The sequence below is a fragment of the Pseudochaenichthys georgianus genome, chromosome 3 (assembly GCF_902827115.2).
Source record: "Pseudochaenichthys georgianus chromosome 3, fPseGeo1.2, whole genome shotgun sequence".
Classification (NCBI taxonomy): domain Eukaryota; kingdom Metazoa; phylum Chordata; class Actinopteri; order Perciformes; family Channichthyidae; genus Pseudochaenichthys; species Pseudochaenichthys georgianus.
Window position 1 is genome coordinate 51,878,245 of NC_047505.1, and position 26,168 is coordinate 51,904,412.

A 26,168-nucleotide genomic window follows, 5' to 3' on the forward strand; every position below is an offset into this window, starting at 1 on the left:
TGCACATCACATGTTTTACTCCAACTTCTTAGGTTTGTATACATGTGTATTATTTCATTTTTATGTTACCGTCTTATTGCACATTTCACTTTATACTCTGTTTCGTGTCTTCAGGAACTGCTCTCCCTGTTCCTCCTGTTGCAGACCTGTATCTCTTCCAGGCTAATGCTAACAGAGCTAGCTTCAGAGTGTCCCGACCATAGATATATATATAAACACTAGATGGCTCATGGGAGATTTTCCAGCGTAGCTGACCGGCCGCCATCTTGCTACAGTCAACAGTTACTCTGATTCGCGTTATGGTAGCTGTTGTAAGGTGAGTGATCTGCACAAAAATACTCTTAACTCTCTGAAATCTTGAATGATTTACAAACGGTTTGGTTTATTATAAACATGATTAGCATGGCTATGATACAGGATGCTTGGACATGTTGAAATTGCAGCTTTTCTTTGTGTATGTGGTTGTATTGATTAGCTGGCTAATAACAAGAGGCTGTGAGTGAGACCTAGTATTACAAATTTGACCCAGCACTTTACACCAGTGGGAGAGGCAGAACTGCTCTTTCTTTTCAACATAACTTAAGTTACACATGATTTCTTCCAAGTGGTTTGGCTTGTTAAAAACATCTTGCATTATGATACAGGAATTTGCTGGCTTTGTGTTTACAGAAGTACCTGACTATGCCGGACTTTTGTGCAGCCTATGGATGTTTAATGGCGAATCGCTATCACTGGGAGCATATATCGCCAACTACTATGTATTTATTAAATATTCATGTTCCATGAGATGCAGCACTATGTTCCCCACATATGTTTATGTTTGCTCAGTCTAATAAACCCATAACATGGTTGTGAAAGAATACCAAAGCTGAGGCTGGACGATGATTGATTGTTGGTGTGCCATGTGTCACCGTGTATCTTATTGGTTTTGTGTTATACTGTATGTTATTGTATGCAGCTGGTCCTTATCTCCAAGACACATTTAAAACAAATAACCTTGAACCTTGAAGCCCCATCTCTCCCCACCTGCTCCTGCTTCCTACACCACACCAAGTTGTTCTTCTTAATAATAATAATACATTTATTTTGGGGGGCCGCCTTTCATAACACCCAAGGACACCTTACAGGGGCATAGGGGCAATATAGGGAACAATTTAAACAGTGGATTTTGTGATATATCAGCCGGGGTGAGACAAGACAAACCACAAATGGACTACAGAAGGACACATGGTACAGTTTATATTATTCTTGGTCTTTTTTCAATAACATATTTCAAAGGTTCTGGATTTGTTTACAAATCTAGAAACTAAATACAAAACTAGGATGATATGAAGATCTCATGTCAAAAATAATTGTGATAAATTAGACAGAACTGGCCTGTCTGTGAGCACATTTTATGTTGGTTTGGTTCTTCTGATAAAGGTGTGAATATCTAAATAATATACCAACATATGCTATTGTCATTAGTTGTGTCCCTGTTCTTCAAGCTAAGGCATTGCTAAATTAACAACTCTTGGCTTACAGAGTGGTAACATGAGACCGATTTTTATATATGAAATATAAATGTATTTTAATTTTATAATTTATTTATAATTTATTTTAAATATTAACAATATAATAAAATAAATGGAAAGATATACACCGGCAAATATTTAATATAAATACCTTGTGTGTGTGTGTATAGCTATTGCTTTATCTGATTAATGTTATTTTCATATGAAAGTCCATGATTATAAGTATGCAGTATCATAACTACATCTTTGATGTTTATAAAAAACCAAATCGTTTGAAAATTGGTTGAAAATTGAGCAAGCTATGGTTATTTAAATAGTAAACCATAATGTTATGAATGAGAGAACTGCCTGTGGCAAGATGGCGGCCAAGTGGCAACGTCGGTCTCCATTGGCCAGCAGCGCGGGTGAGTCATCTAGTGTTTATATATATCTATGATTTTGTCATCATGCGCCATTGAGCAACTCTCATAGGAATGAACGAGGCCCCGCCTCCCATGCTGTATCCAGTTCTTATTATGCATCCATGGTGTGGACAGACACTATCTGGTGAATATTGCGTGTGGACGGAAGCTTTTTTGCGATTGCGTTAATCCTATTCGTTTAGCCGTTTTCGTCCTCGTGTGGCCGCAGCCTCAGGTTCAACACAAGGAGAGTGTCGATGCGAGATTATTCTTCAAACAAACTCAATTTATTTAACTAAAACTCAGATTAACAATGAAGTGTGTTCATCAGCAATATCAACAATGAAAGAAGTTCATTGGGGAAAATGACTTTGTCTTGACTTTGCAAAGGATTGTGGGTCAGAGCTGGTTTACATTAGTGAGGTGTCGGTCGCGAACGAGCCGGCTCTATTAAGTGAACGACGGGAGCCGGCTCGCGCCCGCGAACGAGCTCCGTGCATGCAGTGACATGTAATATCCAAGGATTAGAGACTGTTGGATGCTGCTGTTTTGCACATTGCTTTACATTTATTTGAAATTTGTTTTTTTATGATTAGAGACTCTTTTATTGCTTGTTTTTATTTTTACGCTCAGCAAAGATTTGATGTCAGCTGTTGCTTTTCTTTAGTTAATACTGAAATAGAGCCCAGCTGTTTTGTTAGGGCTTTTTCTTAAGTCAATACAGTAGCTGTCCTTTTTTTAAATGTATATGCTTACGTTTTTATAGGTTCTACAGCGAGTCCACTGGAGCGTCTCTGACTGCAGTGTCATTGAAGACAATAAAGGCCCTTTACACGCAGTGAATGTGAAGAGACCACCAAGAGGTTTCACATCATTCCTGGTATCTTCAATGATCTCAGATTACAATCAAACTGCTGCCAAAAACTGTCACCATTACAAGGAAGTCTTTTTTAAATCATTCTTCTTTAAGTCCGAGGGAAATTCTCCACAATACTTTAGAATAGATATATAGAATCTAAAAAATGTACAATAAATCAAACTATAAGAACAGCAAGAATCCATACGTTAACTTCAAACATCCCAAACTTTTTGAAAGTACTAAATACAGAATGAGGAGTTTATTTATTTTTTGGCCAAGGTGCACATTGTTAATAAATGTAAATATTGTTGATAAAAATGATCAGTTAAATTCTCAAGAAGCAACGCATCAAATGGCAATACAGTTTGGGACTAATGTCGATGGGACTCAATTTCAAAGGAAACCAACATCAAAGATCTTTTGCCTCAGCCGACTGTGACTTCAGAAAACAAAGACGTATATTTTACCTTATGTGCCTGCATGAGAGGAAAAACACAGTCTTTGTTACATACTAAGTACTGGATTCTGATTGGTCTGTTATTTCTGACTTGGACAGGTACTGAACAGCTGGATCTGTGCTGCCGTCATTTTAAGTCACGGTTGCAGTTCAGACGCTGATACTAGAACAGAACGACGGACCCCTGCATGTACGCATCTCATGCTATCACAAACATCCCATCAGCAAAGTCAATACTCCATCAAACTGTTTTAAAGTCCAGCTAACATGAGACTGGAGCCGCTCATTAAAGGCATAAAGGCCCTTTCCACTCAGGTATTATATCTCGTCTGCTATTTCAATGTTAAAACATTAAAAAAAAAAAAAACTCATAACTTTAGAGTATAAAAACACATCAGAGTGAGAACAGGTCCAACGGGAAGAAGAACCAGTCAAGGTGAGAGGTGATGGAGTTGATGAAGTTCTATAGCTCTCCACTAGATGGTGCTGACTGACGCAAAACCTTTCAGATCAGCAGGTACAACACATCAGAGTGACATGAAACCAGCGCAGCCACAAACCTGGAATCTGAAGCCGCTCAGGCTGCTAGGGTGATGTTCTTTTTTCACTTCTTGCAAACAACATTTTAGTTTTCACTTCATATAGCACATTCAAAATATGAGCTGTTTTGTTTTGTTTTATAATAATACAAATAAATTATTTACATACAGTAGCACTTTTCATACAACACATGCAGCTCAAAGGGCTTCACAAAATGTCACATCACAAGTTAAAAACAAACAACAAGAAATTCCCCTCAGATTATTTGCTCAGAACTTTAAATGTACACACAGAAAAATATAACATTTGATCAGGTTAATAGACACAAGGAGGTTAAATGTATGATAATACAAATCAAATAAATAATGGTTTCTCTCTGACAGATAAGACACAAGACAACTGAGTTGATGCAACAATATAAAATATAATATTACATATGTATGTTGATGTATATTGTGTGTGTGAGGTCCCCAAGAAGTAGACAATGCTCATGCTCGTGCTAATGGGGATCCTAATAAAGAATAAGTACTGAAGCTCCACACAGAAACTCTACCCTCCAAACCTGAACAACTTTATATTCCCTGTCGAAATTAATTGGTATATCATTTGGATCATCTTAATTTAAAGTATGCAGCAGAGTGATGATGCACAAACCAACACACTTAGCTAATTCTGTTGTAAAAAATGTAAATCCTCATAAACCAACAATATTTAACCCTTATTTAATTGTGGAATTATCTAGAAGTTTTAGGCATTGTAGCCTAGCCCATGTCTAACAATATCGTCTTTATTTACGTTTTTGAATTGTTCAGTAGTTTCTGAATTATTATCTCCTCTTAATGTTCATCGTATGCACCTTGAGTGAACAATCACTACTTACATGTTCAAGTGTATAGTCGAAAGTGTTTGGTCCTTTTATAAATATAATACTATAATAGCAGAAAGAAAACATTGTACATTGTAGTTAGCATTATTAACTAGCTAGCTAAGTAGCTAATAAGGCTAGCTAGGTGGATACCACTGATACCACTATGCATCGTTATCAAAAACAGATTTCACTATTACTCAATTGACTTGAATATAAATACAATGTTAAGTTGAATTGAAATTAAAGAAAGTATCTTATCAATTTGAAAGGGCATCCAAAATTAAACTAAAATATAACAATAGCAATTATTTCTAACCAACTGCAAGAATACATTTAGATTAGATTAGAATCTTTAATGACCACACAGCCAGGCTGGTGGAATTCGTGTTCAGTGCAGAGTATTACAGCTTGTTCCATACAGTTCAACATACAATAAACAGACAATAAAAAGTACAACACACAGCACAGGGCGAAGACATATCATAACATAAAGTTCAAGGTGTGGTGGATTGTTATTGTTCATTGGGGTTATTTAGAGTCCATTTAGTGTCCGCATTGCAGAGGGGAAGAAGCTGTTTTTGAAGCGAGCGGTTTTGGCGGACAGTGACCTGTAGCGCCTCCCTGAGGGCAGAAGTTGGAAGACATGGTGAGCTGGGTGGGAGGGGTCAGAAATGATTTTCTTTGCCCTTGTGACAGTTCGTTGGTGGTGAAGTGATTCGAGTGATGGAAGGGGACTGCAGGTGATTTTTGATGCTTTATTGATGATACGTTGAAGTTTATTCCGGGAGAGGTTGTCTGAACTGCTGTACCAGACTGTGATGGATGATGTGAGGATGCTTTGGATGATGGCTGTGTAGAACTGGATTAGGAGATGTGTCCTCACTCTGTATTTCTTGAGCTGCCGCAGAAAGAATAGCCTTTGGTTGGCTTTTTTGTATATGTGGTCTGTGTTGGTCTTCCATTTGAGGTTATTGCTTATGTGAGTGCCAAGAAATTTGAGTGATTCTGTAGTGGAAATGAGTTTGACGGAGATAGATAGAGGTGATTTGGGCTGTGGCTTTCACCTGAAGTCGATGATTATTTCTTGGGTTTTTGCTGTGTTAAGTAGGAGGTTGTTTTCTGAGCACCAGGTGACTGCTTGATGGATCTGAGTGAGGTATTGTGTTTCATTATTATTTGAGATGAGTCCTGTTATTGTTGTGTCATCTGCGTATTTATATGTTGACTGTGGGGTGCTGGGATGTGAGTTGGTTTGTGTAGAGTGAGAATAACCAGGGGGATAGGACACAGCCTTGTGGAGCTCCTGTACTGAGGTGCAGAGGGAGAGATGTGGAGTTATTTATTTTGACCCGTTGTTGTCTGTTCCAGAGGAAGCTGTGGATCCAGTGACAGATGCAGGGGTCAGTGTTCATGTCCATTAGTTTATTGAAGAGTTTTTCCAGGTTGATGGTGTTGAAAGCGGAGCTGAAGTCCAGGACCAAGATGCGGGCGTAGGTGTTGGGGGATTCCAGGTGTCGTAGAGTGTGATGAATTGCCAGGTTGACAGCGTCATCAACGGATCTGTTGGTTCTGTAAGCAAATTGATATGGATCCATGAGGGGGGAGGTGCTGGTTTTTAGTTGCCTGAGAATGATGCGCTCAAATGATTTCATCGCCACAGATGTGAGGGCTATGGGTCTGTAGTCATTGAGGCAGGATATTTTATTAGACTTGGGTCCAGGGATGATAGTGGAATGAATCCTGAAAACATCCTGAAAACAGAACATTACAGTCAGTGTGCATAACATTTTTTGAAGTAAATATGTAAGATGTAATGTTTTGTGTCCATTTTATTAGGCATATAATAGGTGACAACATTTTCAATGGATTAACAAACAAAAAAGCATGATGACATAATCATAATTTATAATTGCAAAGCTCATACGTGGCTAAAGAAGAATATATTGTTTCAGATTTAGTTACATTGTGAATTTAAGCTCCTCGTTGTAATCTACTTACAAGCTTCATATGCATCTTAATCGTTCATGAGTGCAAAGAAATATTTACGTTATAAAATAATTCACAGGAAAGTGCAAAGAGGAGAGGTTAGGAAACGGTGCAAACTGCAGGACTTCACACATTGCACAGACACATTCACAGGTTAACAACGTTATTCAAAAATATTCCCTTTTTACCACAATCATTTCCCTGAATTTAGAAACGTATGTCAACTTTACTTGACAGGAAATGTTTCTAACGTTCAACAGTATTACTTGTGTATTGCCAATTAAAATACAATCACTTTCTTGACACTTTTCAAGGACCTAACACACAAAATGATGACATACGATTGTCCCTCACACATCCCGATTCCCATTTTCTTTGATTGTACGATACACTGGTATTCACTTTGAACCAACTCTCAGTTCTGTGTACAGTAACTTTACTCCAACTCAGTTTACACAAAAAACACTTTCCCACCTCTAGTGGTACGAAGACAAATGGAAAGTTAAGGCATACAATGCAGGATTTTCAAAAACATACATTCTTAACAAAATACCTCTTAATCGTCACTTATGTCCTTCTGAGTGTGTCATGGATTCTTTATACAGATAGCCGTTAGATATTCTTAGTTTTCTGCATACTGGATGTTTTTGGCATCGTTGGTTGAACATTTCAAGCCCTTTGTCGGCATACACACAACATTTAGCAATGCATCACCTCGAGGGCTTCAGTGGATGTGTTTCTGTGCTTTAGACTTTTGCTTTATTGGGGGGTTAGGGGGGGGTCCGAAAACCAGTCAGTATCTGGTGTGAGGGTTATGTTTAGGGGTATGGTTAGGGTAATGTTGTGAATCGAGTGGCCCATGGTGGTGGTGGGGTTATGGCATGGGCAGGCGTATGTTATGGACGACGAACACAGGCCACTCGATTCCCTAACCCTACCCCTAACCCTCACACCAGATACTGCCTGGTTTTCGGACCCCCCCCCCAGACCCCCCCAATAAAGCAAAACTGCACGTTTCAGAGTGGCCTTTTATTGTGGCCAGCCTAAAGCACACCTGTGCAATAATCATGCTGTCTAATCAGCATCTTGATATGCCACACCTGTGAGGTGGGATGGATTATCTCGGCAAAGGAGAAGTGCTCACTATCACAGATTTGTTCAGATTTGTGAACAATATTTGAGAGAAATGGTTATTTTGTGTTTATAGAAAATGTTTTAGATCTTTGAGTTCATCTCATGAAAAATGGGAGCAAAAACAAAAGTGTTGTGTTTATATTTTTGTTCAGTGTAAAACCTGACTCCACTCCAGGTTAAATTAAGTAATGTGTTTGTGAACCAACTCTTGTTAGTTGTATGCAGTTCTGTAGATATTTACAAAAAGGTACGACTGTTTTTTAATACTTCATAATATTTCAAAATTAAGCTTATTAGATCTCAAACACATCTTTGCAACATTTACGGTGCGCTTTTAAAGTCACCGTCGGTTTTGCGTGATATCCAAAGCAGTGATTTGAATAAAGTCCAGTGAAGAGGAGTAAGTGATGAAGGTCAGGGGTTGGTCAGTTGGTCCAGGCGTACGCAAACAGACCGTTTTCCTCCCACAGCTGACAGCGAGCGGACGAGTAGCTCTGCACCGCGGACAGCTGGTCGGACAGGAGAGCAGTGGCTGCTGGGTATTCTGGCCACTCGTCCGCCATCTTACCTGCAGGACAGAAGAGGAGGGTTTTCATGGATGTATGAAGAGAACAGGACACATCGTTGGAGTCTTTTAAATATAGAGATTAGCCAGGATATCTGGACAGTCTGCTTTTTCCTTTTCATTGTTTTGTTGTGAAGACATCTATGAAAACCTGACTCTACTCTCGGTTCAATTAAGGAATGCGTTTGTGAACCAACCCTTGTTAAGTCTATGCAGTTCTGTAAACAAGACTGCCTGCTTGTGAGTAAATGGGTCACATGATATAGAGGCAAATGTTTACTAATATATGTATCGAAAGATTGATTTTATTTCATTCAGACGGTTATTTATCGAGGATCCCTTTAGTGACATGCTGTTTTTAATGGCTGATACGAGATAGAATCATTTCACCTTTTTGTAGTTTAAGGGTTAGGTGTCTCTCCACACACACACACACACACACACACACACACACACACACACACACACACACACACACACACACACACACACACACACACACACACACACACACACACACACACACACACACACACACACACACACACACACACACACACACACACACACACACACACACACACACACACACACACACACACACACACACACACACACACACACACACACACACACACACACACACACACACAGGTCAGGTTAGAGGACGTACAGTCAGTGAAACTGCAGAAGAAGACCATCTAACTTAAAGCGTATTTCAAGGCGTCACAACACTTAACAGCCGCAGCATCTCCATTTCTGATTCTGAATTGATCACAGACGTAATCACATGCACAGGAAGCATGTTGACCTGTTTTGGCGAAGGTGACGAGGTGTTTTGTGATGAGATCCTGGAAGCTCCGGTCTCCGTCAGAGAGCTTCTTCCCCAGCGCCGCCTCCAGACCCCTGAAGAACGAGAGGGTGTCCAGGCAGTGGAAGGAGAAGCGGCTGGGGAACGGCAGCAGGTCTCCGGACACGTTCACCGGGCCGGAGGGGGTGTGCGTCACAACGTACCGGTACACCGGGCTGTCCAGAGCCTCTGAGCACAGGGAGGGGGATCAGACCAACAGATTTACATTCAAGGGGCCCTAATGTGCTTTTTCCCCTTTCCTGAAGTGTTTTATACAGTATAGGTATAAGTGCATGCAAAGGGTCTGCAAAGGCTACAAATTGTATTGTCATCATACAAAGTACAACGAAATGTCTTTGGCAACTCTCACTGCAGTAAAAAATAGACACAAATAAATAAGAGTGGTAAAAGCGAGGTAGTAGCGATGACAGTGCAACGAGATACAATTAAATATCAATGTGCATGTTTACACTTACAGTCTAAAAACGTTACATATACACAACTGTATAAATGTAGTGTATTTCTAACTGTGTGTTCATAAAGGGTTTTAGTAGCCAAAGGATGCAAGTAAAATATCCATAAGTATTTCTAAATAGTAGTGGTTGCAGTCTTTGTGGGGCGGAGGTGTGTTTATGAATGTTCACAGTTGTTGTATTGGTGTTGCTCTAGAGTGAGTTTCTCTCCCACACACTCCTCCCCATGCCTTCAACACCTCCATTGGACTCCCCATACATTGTACGTGATATATATATATATATATATATATAAATAACACCAGATTAATTGTTCCCATTTAAAACACATTTCGTGGTATCAGGTGTGAAGCAGTTCACCTGCGGCCCTCCTGGCGAGGTCGTTGTTGGGGCAGGTGACCCGGATGTCGGACACCATAGAGGTGAAGCTGCGCTCCGGGCAGCGGTCTGCCGTCGGACATCGGGCGGAGCTCGGGTACAACTCCAGTGCATCGCTGGGGAGGGACTCAGAGAAGGACCGGAGTTTATCTGTGAGGAGAAGCGAAGAGGATATACAAGACAGGATTATATTTACAGATACACTACCAGTCAAAAGTTTGGACACACCTTCTCATTCGAGGTTTTTTAGTCTGTGTGACCGGCGAAGCCACACACAGTATATAGCAGGGGTCGGCAATTAAGTTTGGCTCTGAGCCACTAGATGGCGGGCCGGAACATAATCAAAGGCTAATTTAAAGTGGACCTATCATGCTATATTTGAATAATATATTGTAGGGCCATACCTATATAAAGCATGTATGTGAAGTTTTTTTTTCAAAATACCAAACAGATAATGCATTTTAGCCATGCCTCATTTCGCTCTATTTGCTCTTTTCCAGCCCTGTTTTCACAAGGGCTGATTCTGTGGCAAATGAGCTGCAAATGACCAAGGGCGAGGCATGAGCGTCATGTTACCATTCTGTTACCATGCTGTTACCATGCTGTTACCATGCCACGGCAACCCCCCATTCCCCTGATAGTTGGAGAGTTGCCCATATAGGCGGAGCACCCCGTTTCTGACGTCAGAACAATTTCAAATCTGTATCAGATCTGTTGCAGCCCCGTTTTTAGAGATTTGGGTATGGAGGAAAAGAGAGAGGGTTGTGTTTTCTGACACACCGGGGACACATATTCATGTATAAAAGACGTATAAAAGGGCATTTTGCATGATAGGTCCCCTTTAAGTAATTGATTGTTAAAACATGTGACACGTTCGAATGCTTGGGGGTTCGAACATTGCGGTGCCGTTCTTTGATTCTACAGATTCTACAGATGGCCAGTCCGCCACTGCTCACAAGCTTATTAAGATATAAAGCTTTTGTGCGTTTTGAATCAACTTTTTTTCCAAAACAAAGCTGCCAAATGGGGTGGCAGCATATGCACCACTACCCCTCGCCCTCCATGATCAAGCAGCTTTCTCCGATTTTGTTGTCAATGTTTTGACTGAACTTTGTTTCTGTTCACATATAAGTAAACATTACGTTTGAATGATTTACCGCATATTGGCTATTTCAGCACCACGCGCTGTCATCAGGAGGAGAGGACTCTTTAAAGTAGAGACACTACATACTGATATACACCTGGACATCAGCAGGAGAGGACTCTTTAAAGTAGAGAGACTACATACTGATATACACCTGAACATGAGCAGGAGAGGACTCTTTAAAGTAGAGACACTACATACTGATATACACCTGAACATCAGCAGGAGAGGACTCTTTAAAGTAGAGACACTACATACTGATATACACCTGAACATCAGCAGGAGAGGACTCTTTAAAGTAGAGACACTACATACTGATATACACCTGAACATCAGCAGGAGAGGACTCTTTAAAGTAGAGACACTACATACTGATATACACCTGAACATCAGCAGGAGAGGACTCTTTAAAGTAGAGATACTACATACTGATATACACCTGAACATCAGCAGGAGAGGACTCTTTAAAGTAGAGACACTACATACTGATATACACCTGAACATCAGCAGGAGAGGACTCTTTAAAGTAGAGACACTACATACTGATATACACCTGAACATCAGCAGGAGAGGACTCTTTAAAGTAGAGACACTACATACTGATATACACCTGAACATCAGCAGGAGAGGACTCTTTAAAGTAGAGATACTACATACTGATATACACCTGAACATCAGCAGGAGAGGACTCTTTAAAGTAGAGACACTACATACTGATATACACCTGAACATCAGCAGGAGAGGACTCTTTAAAGTAGAGACACTACATACTGATATACACCTGAACATCAGCAGGAGAGGACTCTTTAAAGTAGAGACACTAAATACTGATATACACCTGAACATCAGCAGGAGAGGACTCTTTAAAGTAGAGACACTACATGCTGATATACACCTGAACATCAGCAGGAGAGGACTCTTTAAAGTAGAGACACTACACACTGATATACACCTGAACATCAGCAGGAGAGCACTCTTTAAAGTAGAGACACTACATACTGATATACACCTGAACATCAGCAGGAGAGGACTCTTTAAAGTAGAGACACTACATACTGATATACACCTGAACATCAGCAGGAGAGGACTCTTTAAAGTAGAGACACTACATACTGATATACACCTGAACATCAGCAGGAGAGGACTCTTTAAAGTAGAGACACTACATACTGATATACACCTGAACATCAGCAGGAGAGGACTCTTTAAAGTAGAGACACTATATACACCTGAACATCAACAGGAGAGGACTTTTTAAAGTAGAGACACTACATACTGATATACACCTGAACATCAGCAGGAGAGGACTCTTTAAAGTAGAGACACTACATACTGATATACACCTGAACATCAGCAGGAGAGGACTCTTTAAAGTAGAGACACTACATACTGATATACACCTGAACATCAGCAGGAGAGGACTCTTTAAAGTAGAGACACTACATACTGATATACACCTGAACATCAGCAGGAGAGGACTCTTTAAAGTAGAGACACTACATACTGATATACACCCGAACATCAGCAGGAGAGGACTCTTTAAAGTAGAGACACTACATACTGATATACACCTGAACATCAGCAGGAGAGGACTCTTTAAAGTAGAGACACTACATACTGATATACACCTGAGAATGAGAATAACATTTAATTAACGTTGCATTAAATGTATTAATAAACAGCTGTTACCTGTCACAAACCAGCTGTAGTCGCCCCAGGTCCAAGAAGAGATGTTTTCAGCTCGTGGGCTACACACACACACAGAGAGAGAGAGAGAGAGAGAGAGAGAGGAGAGAGAGAGAGAGAGAGAGAGAGAGAGAGAACACACACAAGTTTAATCACATACTTATGTATATATAATAACTTGCTTTATATTTTGTTTTTGTTAATTCAACATGAATATTTTCTACTTTTTTGATTATTTCTAGACTTTTTATTTTTGTATTCAGAATCAGAATCCCTTTATTAGTCCCACAGAGGGGAAATGTACATTGTTACAGCAGAAAAGAGCCAAAGACAGCTTAATGTTACCTAGAAGCAAGCAAAAAGTATGAAAGATAAAAAAAAGTTACACATTTTACAAAATACACATCCTGTAACAGTTCATTGTATATTGCCTTGTCTTTTTAAGCTGCTGCAATAAAATATTTCCCAAATTGGGATCAATAAAGTACCTCTTATCTTATCCTATCCTAGCAGCTGACAGTAAGGAACCTGAACCAGGCGTCCTCTCACCGGAAGTCTGCCTCCTGCTCCGTCGTTCCGATAACAAACGGGACGTCGTTGTAGTTTCCTTTCTTCTTCTCCCACACCTCAAAGGGAGGAGCCTCCAACACGTATCCGTCCACCACCGCCATGGGGCCCACGAAGTGTCCTCTGAGGGGGAGGTCCATCACCTCGTCTGCAGCCCAGGACGGGAACTCCTGCCACGGGACGGCCTGGGGAGGAGCGGGGGAGTTGGCTTTTAAAGGATGTCACCAAAAACCATTTTTAAATCACTCGTAAAAATCGAATCTCTATATTAAAGGTCCCCTATTATACTGTTTTTCAAGGATAGCGATATTGTACAGGATGTGCAGAGCCGGCACCTTCAGGACGTCGGCGATGGGGAGGCGTCTCAGGCAGCTCGGGTCGCTGCAGCCCGTCCTCTGCAGGAACAGCAGGTTGTCGGACTCGGCTTGTTCCAGCGTGGCGTTGTAGACGTACGAGCCGCTCATATCCACCGCCGCCCGAAACAGACCCTTCGCCAGCGGAGACATCATCATGGTCCACACCGACGTCCCACCTTACACACAATAACATACGACAAATATTACATTATGATAGACACAGATCATACTAAACTGTCCCGTTCTCTTCTCTAGCCACAAAGAGAGCTGCAGGAATTGATCATGTTCCTTTATATCTAATATGTATATAGGACCCAAATATGCATGTGTATATGTTCATTTTAATTCATTTATTTTAAAGTTACTTAACTGTATATAATTGTATTTTTATCTTTGAAAGTCATGTGACCGTGCTGTAGTTCCTTTATAGCCCAACATTAGCTTTTTACTTCAAAAATCATAAAGTGGTGTTTATCCAGGGTTGCCAACTTTGGGTACCTGGCTGGAGTGAGATTTTGATATCATGGGTTTAATTACACACATGTTCACTAAATGACTGCTATCGTGTCAGTAGCGGGACCTTAGCATATATATATGATATATATACAATATATACAAATACACAATATTGGACACAGAATATAAAGGGCACAAAGTTTCATTCACTAATGAAAGTCAAACACATGTTTTATTGTGTGCCTGTCGCGATAAGCAATTAATTGACTTATGGTATGATAAATAAAAATGAACTCGATAACTTTTCTGACCTCGATACATTTCCATTTACATGAGGATGTGACAAACAGTTTGAAAGGATGTACTTGAATTAATATTATATAGTATCATTATGTCAGTGGTCTAAAATGGTCATACAACGGTGCCGACAATATTATCGTTTATCGCAATAATCTTCGGGAACATTTATCCAACAAAATTAATGATCGTGAGAGGCCTATAGCTACATGAAACACACACACACAAATCTACAGACTTACTCCAAACTGCCAAATATATTAATTAACGCACTCTCACTCTCATATACTCTTTGACTCTATTTTGGCCTAGTACAGGGGTTGCCAACCAGTCAGAGGTTAAGAGCCAAAAGATGTTCTCTGTTACTGCAAAGAGCCACATCAAACAGTCACTGATACCGCTTGTTTCAGTTTTTTGTTTTCTGGAGACAAGATTTCAACCACGTCACTGATGCATTTTTGTGGCATTGGGATATATTTTTTAAATCCTCTGGAGCAGAGATGAGCTGTGGATTATTGTTATTGATGAATGCATCAGTGATTCTTAGGGTCAAAAACACTAAACTCACAACTTAAAATGAAAGCATTTAGTTTATTTAATAAAAGAGCACATGTTTCAATGTGAAAAGTGACAGTAGTTATAGATTATTTGCAATTTGGTGCTATATTTAAAAAAAAATTACATACGGGACGAAAGTAACGGAGCGATTTTATCCGAGCCCAAACAACTTTGACCGGCCAAATTACGTCAGAATGATCAGCATTCAATACTTAACAGACCTACTACATATCAGGGTTAACTGTCAGGAGTAGCTAGTGTTGTCACGATACCAACATTTTGGTTTCGATACCAAGTCAAGAATTGCGATTCCGATTATTTTTCGATACTTTTCTTTAAAAAAGGGAAACAGTCTTAAATGTAATTGTGCTTTATTTCACACCAGAACCATAACACAAACTTTTAAACAATGAGAACAATACATAAAATAGAATTCGTATTAAATAAAATTAAAACATGTCTGACAGACGGGCCTCGTGGTGTCCGTAGGCTTGCCCTCACTGTCAGAGATATCGCTAAAATACTTCCAAATTTCGCTTCTGGCGTCTTTTTTGTCAACAAGCCGAGGCGCAGCGGCAGTTGCACTCCCACTTGCAGCCATGCTTCTCCTTTTCTCACATGCTCTGGCAGCTAGCGCGTGCACGAGAGAGGGGAGGCACTTGAGCGTGCTTGAGAGGGGCGGGACTGCAGGCACGGCTGCAGTGCAGGGAGTGGAAGCAGAGCGCTGAACACACACGGCTCTTATTAAAACGGCGCTTTCTCACCGGAGTACTTTTCCCCGTCATTCTTAAAGTACCGATACTAATGAAACGGAGGAATCTTAACGTTTTTAACAGGGTATCGCAGTACCTTTCAAGTATCGGTACACCGTGCAACACTAGTCAGGAGTCAGTGTCTCTCCCCCAAACTCACAATTCGATATGAACTGAAGAGCCGCATGAAACTAGGCAAAGAGCCGCATGCGGCTCGAGAGCCGCGGGTTGGCCACCCCTGGCCAAGTAGAACAATAAGCAGCAGACTGTTACTTGTTATCATTTCTGCTGGATCTCAGATCTGCGCATGCGCAATACGGGTCGGATTGACCAACCGGCTCCCACTGCTCTGCTGTCTGTTAACGTTGTTAAGAGTGGTGGGGGCGGGGAGGGAGCGGATCCACAGCTCGAGCAGCTGTCAACTCAACATTGTAAATAACCAACCAAAAACGATCGCCGGTTCATCTTGTGTTTGGCGTGAGAATAGTTTGGGCCGCGTGAGAGCGTGAGACTGAGAGTGAAAGCGTGTGTCACACGCCAGATGCGTGAGAGTTGGCAACCCTGGTTAATATGTTGAGATTATCCTGCTGAACAAAACGTATAAGTATCATAAACATTTATCTGACACAGAGATGATTTTCTGCAATAATTCAATCAAATGGAGGAATCCGATTGGGCCAGGGAGATGTGGCCTTCAGGGTCGGCCTACTCTGCGTCAAACTCATTGTAATATGAGCAACACATTTAGGACACTCAAAGCAAAACGTTGCTTTACTGGTCACAGTTTTGTAAACTTAAAACACAGTTTTCATACCTGAGTTCTGTCCGAATATGGTGACTTTCTCAGGATCTCCTCCGAACACGTGGATGTTTTCCTGGACCCACTTCAGAGCTGCGATCTGGTCCATGAAGCCGTAGTTCCCTGAGGAAGATGGACGAAGAAGGCGGGTCCATTAGCAAAATAAACAACCAGATTTGATGTGGCCTTATTTCAGGCGTCCAGAAACAACCGGCTCAAACTAAAGATAACTCTTCTCAAGGCTGGGGAGCGAGGACATGGGCCTTGGACACTTTTTGCAGGCTTTTACCGGGTCCTTCCACAGCAGGCGTGTTTGATTATACAGAAATCCCCCAACACAAGGATGCCAATATTACAAAAATAAATCCTCTGACTCACATGGGTATATATTATCTTAATGGGAATGTAAAGACTTATTTTAGCATCCAATCAGACTGCAGAACAAAGTAAAAATTATTATTGCATCAGCCAAAAGGTAAACGGCTTGTTAAAGAGCGCCCACTTTATCCATTGAAACCTCTTTAATGCTTTGTAGAAGCCATTTAAAGACTTCTAAAGCTCCAAAACCCATTTCAAAAGAGTCCCTATTCTAATTGTTGGGGTGTTCCCTTTCTTGTCGTATATTATATAGGTTTTTGGTGCATGTAAATGGTCTACAAAGGCTAAAATCCCTGGCCGTTTCTCAATCTCGAGGATACTGGCTTCCAAGCCAATATTTCAAGGATGCTACGTCATCGAGTGCCGCCGAAGTACTGTTCCAATGTCCAGCATACTTGGAATTCCACCGAGGCCGCGTCCTTGGTTTAGGGGAAATTTCGAGGCTGCAGATGGGTAGACATCACGTCCTTAAAATCCCCACAATGCTTTGCGCACGGACCAATTTCAAAAACCCTTGCGGAGATTTAAATGTAAGTATGTAGTGGCGTAGAACATGTGTTGGTAAATATGTTACTTTGTTACATTTGTTTGTTTTCACCAAAAATGTGTTCCGTGAAAGTAAAGCAAGTTCATAATTAGATAGACATCGTGAGGTATTTACTTTCGGTACAGTTTATGTTGAAACCGTTAGAGTGTGGCACACTTGTTAGCCTGTTCCATTCTTCTTCGTTTCCGAAGCCGTCGCTTGGAAGCATACTTGCTTCGTTTCTGAAGGAAGTGACTTGGAAGTACGCGACTACCAAGCCAGCATCCTCGTGATTGAGAAACGGCCCCTGTGTTCCCTCCACACACTTCCAGAACGTATTTTTATCTCTAGCTTCTATTGGCTAGCGCTCCAACACATTGTACGTGATAGGCTAAGGGGCGGGGCATCTCTAAGCGGTTGACCAATCACAACGGACCAATCAGAGCAGACTGGGCTCTGGTTCCAGACAGAGGGTGAAAAGAGGTGCTGCAGCACAGGCAATATGAGAACAATAAAGAGCTTTTTGAACATTAAAGCATGGAGACATGTCCCAGTAGAGACACTAATATATGTGTGTATGTAAACTTATATATACTGCATCTGCAGGGGCCAAAATGCTTGTCTTGCCATTGCTTATTATTCATATTATTATCTTCATTTCTGTTTGCATCACGTTTAATTCTTATTGTTTATCACCTCCGGCAATTGTCACGTGGGTGTGCTTTATGGTATCTAGGTCACCTGCTGGATGCCGGTTTTGGGACATAACTAGAGGAGAGGGTGCATGGCTCTGATACTTTCTGTTGTCTTTACACCATGGACTAGTGATGGGAGTGTTTAGCTCTTCCCTTAAAGCAGAAGCCTCAGATTGATTATAATAAGGAGAAATATGAAGGTTTATTTCAAGTCATTGGGATTTTTTCTTATCAGCCAAGATATGTTAGAAAATGTTTCCAACGTTAATTGACTGCATTTTTTTGAAAAGTGGTTATGAATACTGCGGTGTAGGGGTGTAACGGTATCCGTATTCGTCCCGTACCGTCACGGTTCGGTCGTCACGGTTCGGCACATGCAGTCACACGGCGAATACGCCTTTTTTTACGAGTGGGAAAAAAGTCTGTTACTCAGGGCAGTATTACACTATATATAATCCAGGGGGCGGTATTGCGCCTAAAAGCCAGCCGGCCGTAAATAACAAATGAAGAACAAGAACAAAACACAACAAAACGAACACAATACATGAAGAAGAAAAGTTAGCTATGGCGAGTTCACACAACACACAGGAGCTAGAAGACCCATCTTTTAAATCAGCTGTGTGGGAACATTTCGGGTTCCCTGTGGACTACAACAACGATGGGGTGCGAGTTGTGGATCGGGCGGTGTGTCTGTGTTGTTCGACAGCGGTGCGGTATGCTAGTGGTAACACGTCAAACATGCTCAAGCACATCCGAGTCAGTCTCAGTCCCCAGCGAGAGCGTTTCCTCGACGACAGGTGACATAGTTACCGCCAACAGATCTGCCCTCACTGCTGACAACGTAGACAAACTCATCTTTTTGAAGAAAAACTTGAAAATAGAGTAAAGCTCGAGTACCTTTATTTAGGCGTAATGGCCTCACACACTCACAAGTTAATTACACATGTTAGACTTTGCTCCTAAAGGCACAGATTTTATTTTTGTTTTATATTTATCATTGTATTTATTTTATATTTTGACTTCAGGAGATGTTATACAGTTCTGTATTGCCTTTTATTGATTGTGATTCAAACACTTTCTTATTATTTATTTTATTTCAGTTAATGATTCAAAATGTTAGAGATTCCTTATTTTCATACCAAAACTTGCACTACTGTTAAAAATAAATAACAGCAAAAAAAGATTATGCATTTGGGACTTTTTTTTGCTTTTCCTTGTTGTACCGAACCGTGACTTCTGTGAATATATGTTTACATTTAAGAAGTACAATATAAGACAAGGACAAGTTTCATTTGTGGGCCATATTTCATTATAGTTTTTTAATTTGATGAGGGCCGATAGTTTGGACGCCCCTGGTATAAACTGTATTTATTTCCCCCCGGTGTGAACACCGTCTGACCTGAGGTGTTGGATGCAGACCCCTCCCTCAGCATGTTCAGAGCCATGAACCCGAAGGCGTTGAGTCTGTAGTTGAAGCTGACGAACACCATCTCTGTGTCCGCCGCCAGCTTCTCAGTGGGGGAGTAACCCGGCTCCCCCCCACTCAGCATGTGCAGAAACCCCCCGTGGATCCACACCATGACGGGCAGGCTGTGGGCGGGCTGCAGAGCGGGGGTCCACACGTTGATGAAGAGGCAGTCCTCCTGTCCCAACACCTTCCCCCCCGCCTTCAGAGGACGCACCTGAGGACATATGCTGCGGAAACGTCCCGCATCCGAAACACCGCCACGACATAGCGGGGGGGCCGGGGGGGCCCAACGCAGAGGGCCCACGGGGGGGGCGGCGTACGGCATGCCCTTAAAGGAGTAGGCGCCATTTATCTGAGAGATAAGGAAGCAAAATATATGTTAAAGGTTACCTAGATCAACATGTGTCCCCTCTTCTTCATGTCTCTTCTACATCAACATGTGTCCCCTCTTCTTCATGTCTCTTCTACATCAACATGTGTCCCCTCTTCTTCATGTCTCTCTACATCAACATGTGTCCCCTCTTCTTCATGTCTCTTCTACATCAACATGTGTCCCCTCTTCTTCATGTCTCTCTACATCAACATGTGTCCCCTCTTCTTCATGTCTCTTCTACATCAACATGTGTCCCCTCTTCTTCATGTCTCTCTACATCAACATGTGTCCCCTCTTCACCATGTCTCTTCTACATCAACATGTGTCCCCTCTTCTTCATGTCTCTCTACATCAACATGTGTCCCCTCTTCACCATGTCTCTTCTACATCAACATGTGTCCCCTCTTCTTCATGTCTCTTCTACATCAACACGTGTCCCCTCTTCTTCATGTCTCTTCTACATCAACATCTGTCCCCTCTTCTTTATGTCTCCTCTACATCAACATGTGTCCCCTCTTCTTCATGTCTCTCTACATCAACATGTGTCCCCTCTTCTTCATGTCTCTTCTACATCAACATGTGTCCCCTCTTCTTCACGCCTCTTCTACATCAACATGTGTCCCCTCTTCTTCACGTCTCTTCTACATCAACATGTGTCCCCTCTTCTCCATGTCTCTTCTACATCAACATGTGTCCCCTCTTCTCCATGTCTCTTCTACATCAACATGTGTCCCCTCTTCTCCATGTCCCCTCTACATCAACATGTGTCCCCTCTTCTTCACGCCTCTTCTACATCAACATGTGTCCCCTCTTCTTCATGTCTCTTCTACATCAACATGTGTCCCCTCTTCTTCACGCCTCTTCTACATCAACATGTGTCCCCTCTTCTTCATGTCTCTTCTACATCAACATGTGTCCCCTCTTCTCCATGTCTCTTCTACATCAGCATGTGTCCCCTCTTCTTCATGTCTCTTCTACATCAACATGTGTCCCCTCTTCTTCATGTCTCTTCTACATCAGCATGTGTCCCCTCTTCTTCATGTCTCTTCTACATCAGCATGTGTCCCCTCTTCTTCATGTCTCTTCTACATCAACATGTGTCCCCTCTTCTCCATGTCTCTTCTACATCAACATGTGTCCCCTCTTCTTCATGTCTCTTCTACATCAACATGTGTCCCCTCTTCTTCATGTCTCTTCTACATCAACATGTGTCCCCTCTTCTTCATGTCTCTTCTACATCAACATGTGTCCCCTCTTCTTCATGTCTCCTCTTCATCAACATGTGTCCCCTCTTCCTCATGTCTCTTCTACATCAACATGTGTCCCCTCTTCTTCATGTCTCTTCTACATCAACATGTGTCCCCTCTTCTTCATGTCTCTTCTACATCAACATGTGTCCCCTCTTCTCCATGTCTCTTCTACATCAACATGTGTCCCCTCTTCTTCATGTCTCTTCTACATCAACATGTGTCCCCTCTTCTCCATGTCTCTTCTACATCAACATGTGTCCCCTCTTCTCCATGTCTCTTCTACATCAACATGTGTCCCCTCTTCTCCATGTCTCTTCTACATCAACATGTGTCCCCTCTTCTTCATGTCTCTTCTACATCAACATGTGTCCCCTCCTCTCCATGTCTCTTCTACATCAACATGTGTCCCCTCCTCTCCATGTCTCTTCTACATCAACATGTGTCCCCTCCTCTCCATGTCTCTTCTACATCAACATGTGTCCCCTCCTCTCCATGTCTCTTCTACATCAACATGTGTCCCCTCCTCTCCATGTCTCTTCTACATCAACATGTGTCCCCTCTGTGGAAAGAGACTCTGAAAGCTTCAGGAACAAAGATTCTCTCTCTTTTTGATCCATTTCTATAAAAACCTGTCTGAAAATGAGCTGATCAGATTTTGGCCACTTTATGATGTCATAACGATGTGTTGTCTTGGGTAACCATTAGCCAATCAGCACCAAGGTAACCCCCCCCCCCCCCCCCCCCCCCTTATCACCTGAATCTCCTCTAGAGCTCCATTGAGTTCTTTGTAACCAAATCTCTCTCAGAGGGGCGTGGGGAGGGGCTCCTTGTTTTCATCTAAAGTCACAGACAGAGAATCAGCACTTTTGAAACAGGGCAGAAACAGAGTGGATTATGGGTAATGCTGCAATGGTCTGGTGTTTCAGCCAATCAGAAACAGGCTCTGTATATATCTGAGACCTGTGATATATTGATGAAAAACAGTATGATAGGGGACCTTTAAAATAGTAGGTGATTATCTAAACACTAGTGTTTGTGTTTTTGGACTCACGTGTCGGCCCCTGAATGCCCCGCAGGAGGTGGTGACCTGCGCGGCTCCTGAAGGCAGCGTCTGGGCCACGTAGGCCAGGTAGGAGGCGAGGGAGAGGAGGGACAGCACGCAGAGGAGGATGAGGAGGACGCAGCGGCGCGACAGCACCAGCAGGGGGCTGATGTAGTGTCTGTGACGAGCATACTGCACCTCCTCCTGCGCCTCCTCCTCCTGAACCAGGTACAGGTACTCCGTCCTCCCAGGGACCTCGAACACATCCTCATCCATCTTCACTCTGAGGGATGAATAACTCAAGTTAAATCCGAACTTGCAACTGATAAATTATTGATCACTTGTATATAGTCTCTTATGGCACTACTTCTATTCTATTTTATTGTATTTACTTGCACTATTTTTTCTGTTTTATTGTGTTGGAGAAGTCTGTGACCTACGATCTACACTGTAGCTATGGACGTATGACCAATACAAGCCTTGCATCTTGAAAACAAAGTGGTTTATTAAAACAGATTTGTCATAAACAGATGATGGTTAAATAAAACACGCATAAATATGTTATTACATATTCCATTGTGCATGTATTTAGTTTACTTATTTTAACATTAATTTGCATAATGAGTCAATTGTACTATTATTTAATTTTTATTATTTGCATTTCTTCTTGCAATATTTGTATTTTATTTGATTTGATTTTATCCTTTTTCTTTATTTAATTTTTTTCTTGCATTATTTGTGTTAGCATTTTAATTTACAATTCTTATAATTGATTGTTTTTCTATTTTTATTTGCACTATTTTTCTTTTACTCAAAACTTTTTTAACTTTTTTCTTTTAATATTTATTTTCCAATATTTGTTATGTTTCCTTTTAGATTAATGTATTCTTATTTCTTTGTGCACTTTATTAATATTTAGTTTTGTCTTAAGCATATTGTATGTTGCATTACTGCTGAAACTGCGCTGCTATTTATAAGACAATAAACCCTGTATAACTTTAGATCTTGATTATATAAATGTACATTTACATCTTCTTTAACTGACCTGCAGAAAACTCAACATTTAATAAGACTTCAAACACAGTTGTTTATTTTATTTTTGTCTGGGGTCACTATGATTACTATTACTATTAGTTTAACGCTAATTTGTGATTAAATAGTTTGCAATTATTTGTCTTTTTTTAATCACAAGTACAAATAAATGATTACATCACTAAACATATTACACTGAACTAAACGTCAATGAAGATTTTTTTAAAGAGAACAACTAGAATTGTAATTATCATGGATATTTTTAGTATTCCATATATTAATTAATAAGTTCCTTTAAAATGTATATTTCTTATTAATTAAGTTATTATCTTTTAAACGGTGCTTCTCTTATTACAAGAGTAAGCTTTCTTCGTGAACCCTTTCCATAGAGCAACAGTGGATTGTTACAATTTCTCTGATAGACATTTCCCAAAGGTCAGTTTTAGAAGCAAATCTGATCACTTTTAGTTGTTTTTGTATTAATAGTATACGTATAACGTTGTATTGTACGGTTAAAAAGAGGGCAAAACGTGTGGTTACGTGCACACACACACACACACAATAAAGGACACAGGATACTACGTGTGTGAACAATGAGCGGATATAATGTCACAACACAACTAAGTCACAAAACAGGTGAATCGAATGTACCGTTATTTTTCACTACATGTTAAATATATAAATATTTGCTTGACACGCCCAGCATCGTCTTACTGTGTCTTTCTCAAACTTTCAACCCACATAAAGCAGATTACGTTAATAAAACGCTGTTATTTGATGTTATTTAACGTGTTTCTTCCAAAGTGTTGTTTGTGCACTAAATCCCTTTTCCTGCCGTTTCCTCTGTGCCTTCAACTTCCTCTCACCAACTGACTCTGAAGACATTTCTATTCACTAAGACACAATGTTTCTTCTTTTAAATGAAAGATAACATAAAGTAGAGTTATAAAAACTTACCATGTCCGGTAAACACACAACACATGGAAAAGAAAAACTAAACTAAATGTGACGCTTTCTGCTGTGGATCGCGCATGTCCTCAAACATTTCCCCTCTTCTGCTTTTACACTTAAAGGGACAGTAACCCTTATTATACATCCATGACAGTAACCCTTATTATACATCCATGACAGTAACCCTTATTATACATCCATGACAGTAACCCGAGCAGAAAGAGTTTATTCATAGCCTCAAGTAGGATAGGGAAGGGTTATGTCCACATGAGAAGATGGTTTTGAGATGTGACAAACTGTTTTCGAAGACATTGAGTTCTGATTCAGAATGATGAGATTTTCAGGTAAAGATAAATGAATTAAAATGTTCAGAAAGAACTTAATAAATATTTTTGTTCAGAACTTTTTTTGATTTTGAGAAAAAATACTTTTTTCTTCAATATATTTATATTATTCTTTATTATTTGTTTAATGTATTTTTACATTTTTTTATTATTTAGTTTCAATCTTCATTTTGTTATCTTATTTCACTTTTTTATTGTTTAATTTGTTTATTTTATAATAATAATTATATTTTATTATCATTTGTTATAATGGGTATTTTATTTTCACCATTATATTTTTTACGTATCTCGGAGATCGGGCGTCCCCGTGAGGCTGGCACCCTCATGTTTTATTATTTTTATAGCCATTACATATTGTTAGTCATTTTTGTTTGTTATGAATTTCATTTTTTTTAAATAGTTTTTAGTAGGCTACTGTTATTTATTTAAAAATGTTTTGAATTATTTTATTAGTATCATATTTTATATTATTATTTTTATTAATATTTGTAATATAACTATGGTATATTATTATTATGATTATTATAAATGTTTTGTGTTTATGTATTGATTTCATTTTTTTATTATTTTATTCTTCATTGTATTTTTTGAAAAATATTTGTTATAATTGTAATATATTTAATGTAATTGTATTACAACAACGTTGGATTGAGACATTCTACTTACTTTGTTAGGCATCTATTTACCCCAGCCAAAGACACCAGTAGCTACATATTCCAGTCAAATTGTACAGGATTGGCTTCTACGTTTACCTGACAAGGCCACACAAAGATATTGTTAAAGAAATTTTTTTTGAACTCATCGCCAGAAGTAATCAATGTTTCACATCTGTTCCAGAGAAACCCAAGGCTATAGGACGTGTGGAGCCGGGTTTCCTGAATATGTCATTTAGAAAAAAACTGGATTTAAGCCTCTGTTTCTTTCTTACTTTACCCAACTTCCGTTTTTCTTTTATATTTCTAGTTCATTTTTGGAAATACACAAATAAATAAAACATTTAAAACATTTTTTTAATGAGGGTTATACACTTGGGAAGCTTCATGGTTATATCTATTTGTTAAAAAAGTTTACCCAATTCACATGCAGTGTGTACATGTATGTATTTTACAATCCATATCTTTACAGGCCATTTTCTTAAAACATTTCCACCTCTCTCATCAGGAACCTCCATCTGTCCAGTTTCCCTCCTCTCTAAACGCAGAAGCTTTCTACAGAAGGATTTGCTCATTTATCCTCCTCTTACAACTTATTTTCTTATGTTTTTAATGTTTGCACCACATTACACCAACGCAAATTCCTTGTAGGCCTATGTGTAAACGTACATAGCAATAAACACTATTTCACTTTTTCTTTTTGTATTGTTGGAGAAAATACAAGTTGACTCCACTTTACGGGTTGTTTTAATGCACTGATAGCCTACTATGTGTGACTAGTCCACTCTGCACTGTGTATGACCTTGCAGCTGCCTC

At 40.2% G+C, this 26,168-nt stretch overlaps 1 protein-coding gene across 1 annotated transcript; it reads right to left on the reverse strand.

Moving 5' to 3' along the window:
* Positions 1-6,450: 6,450 nt before the first annotated feature.
* Positions 6,451-24,457, reverse strand: LOC117441480 (para-nitrobenzyl esterase). Its single transcript, XM_034077574.2, has 10 exons — positions 24,362-24,457; positions 22,382-22,655; positions 19,639-20,059; positions 16,656-16,763; positions 13,758-13,954; positions 13,405-13,607; positions 12,859-12,917; positions 10,008-10,175; positions 9,136-9,363; positions 6,451-8,327 (listed from the first exon to the last, which is right to left on the reverse strand). The coding sequence occupies exons 2-10, from the start codon at positions 22,646-22,648 to the stop codon at positions 8,185-8,187; spliced, it is 1,794 nt and encodes a 597-aa protein (XP_033933465.1). The 5' UTR covers positions 22,649-22,655; positions 24,362-24,457; the 3' UTR covers positions 6,451-8,184.
* Between the last annotated feature and the right edge of the window lie 1,711 nt (positions 24,458-26,168).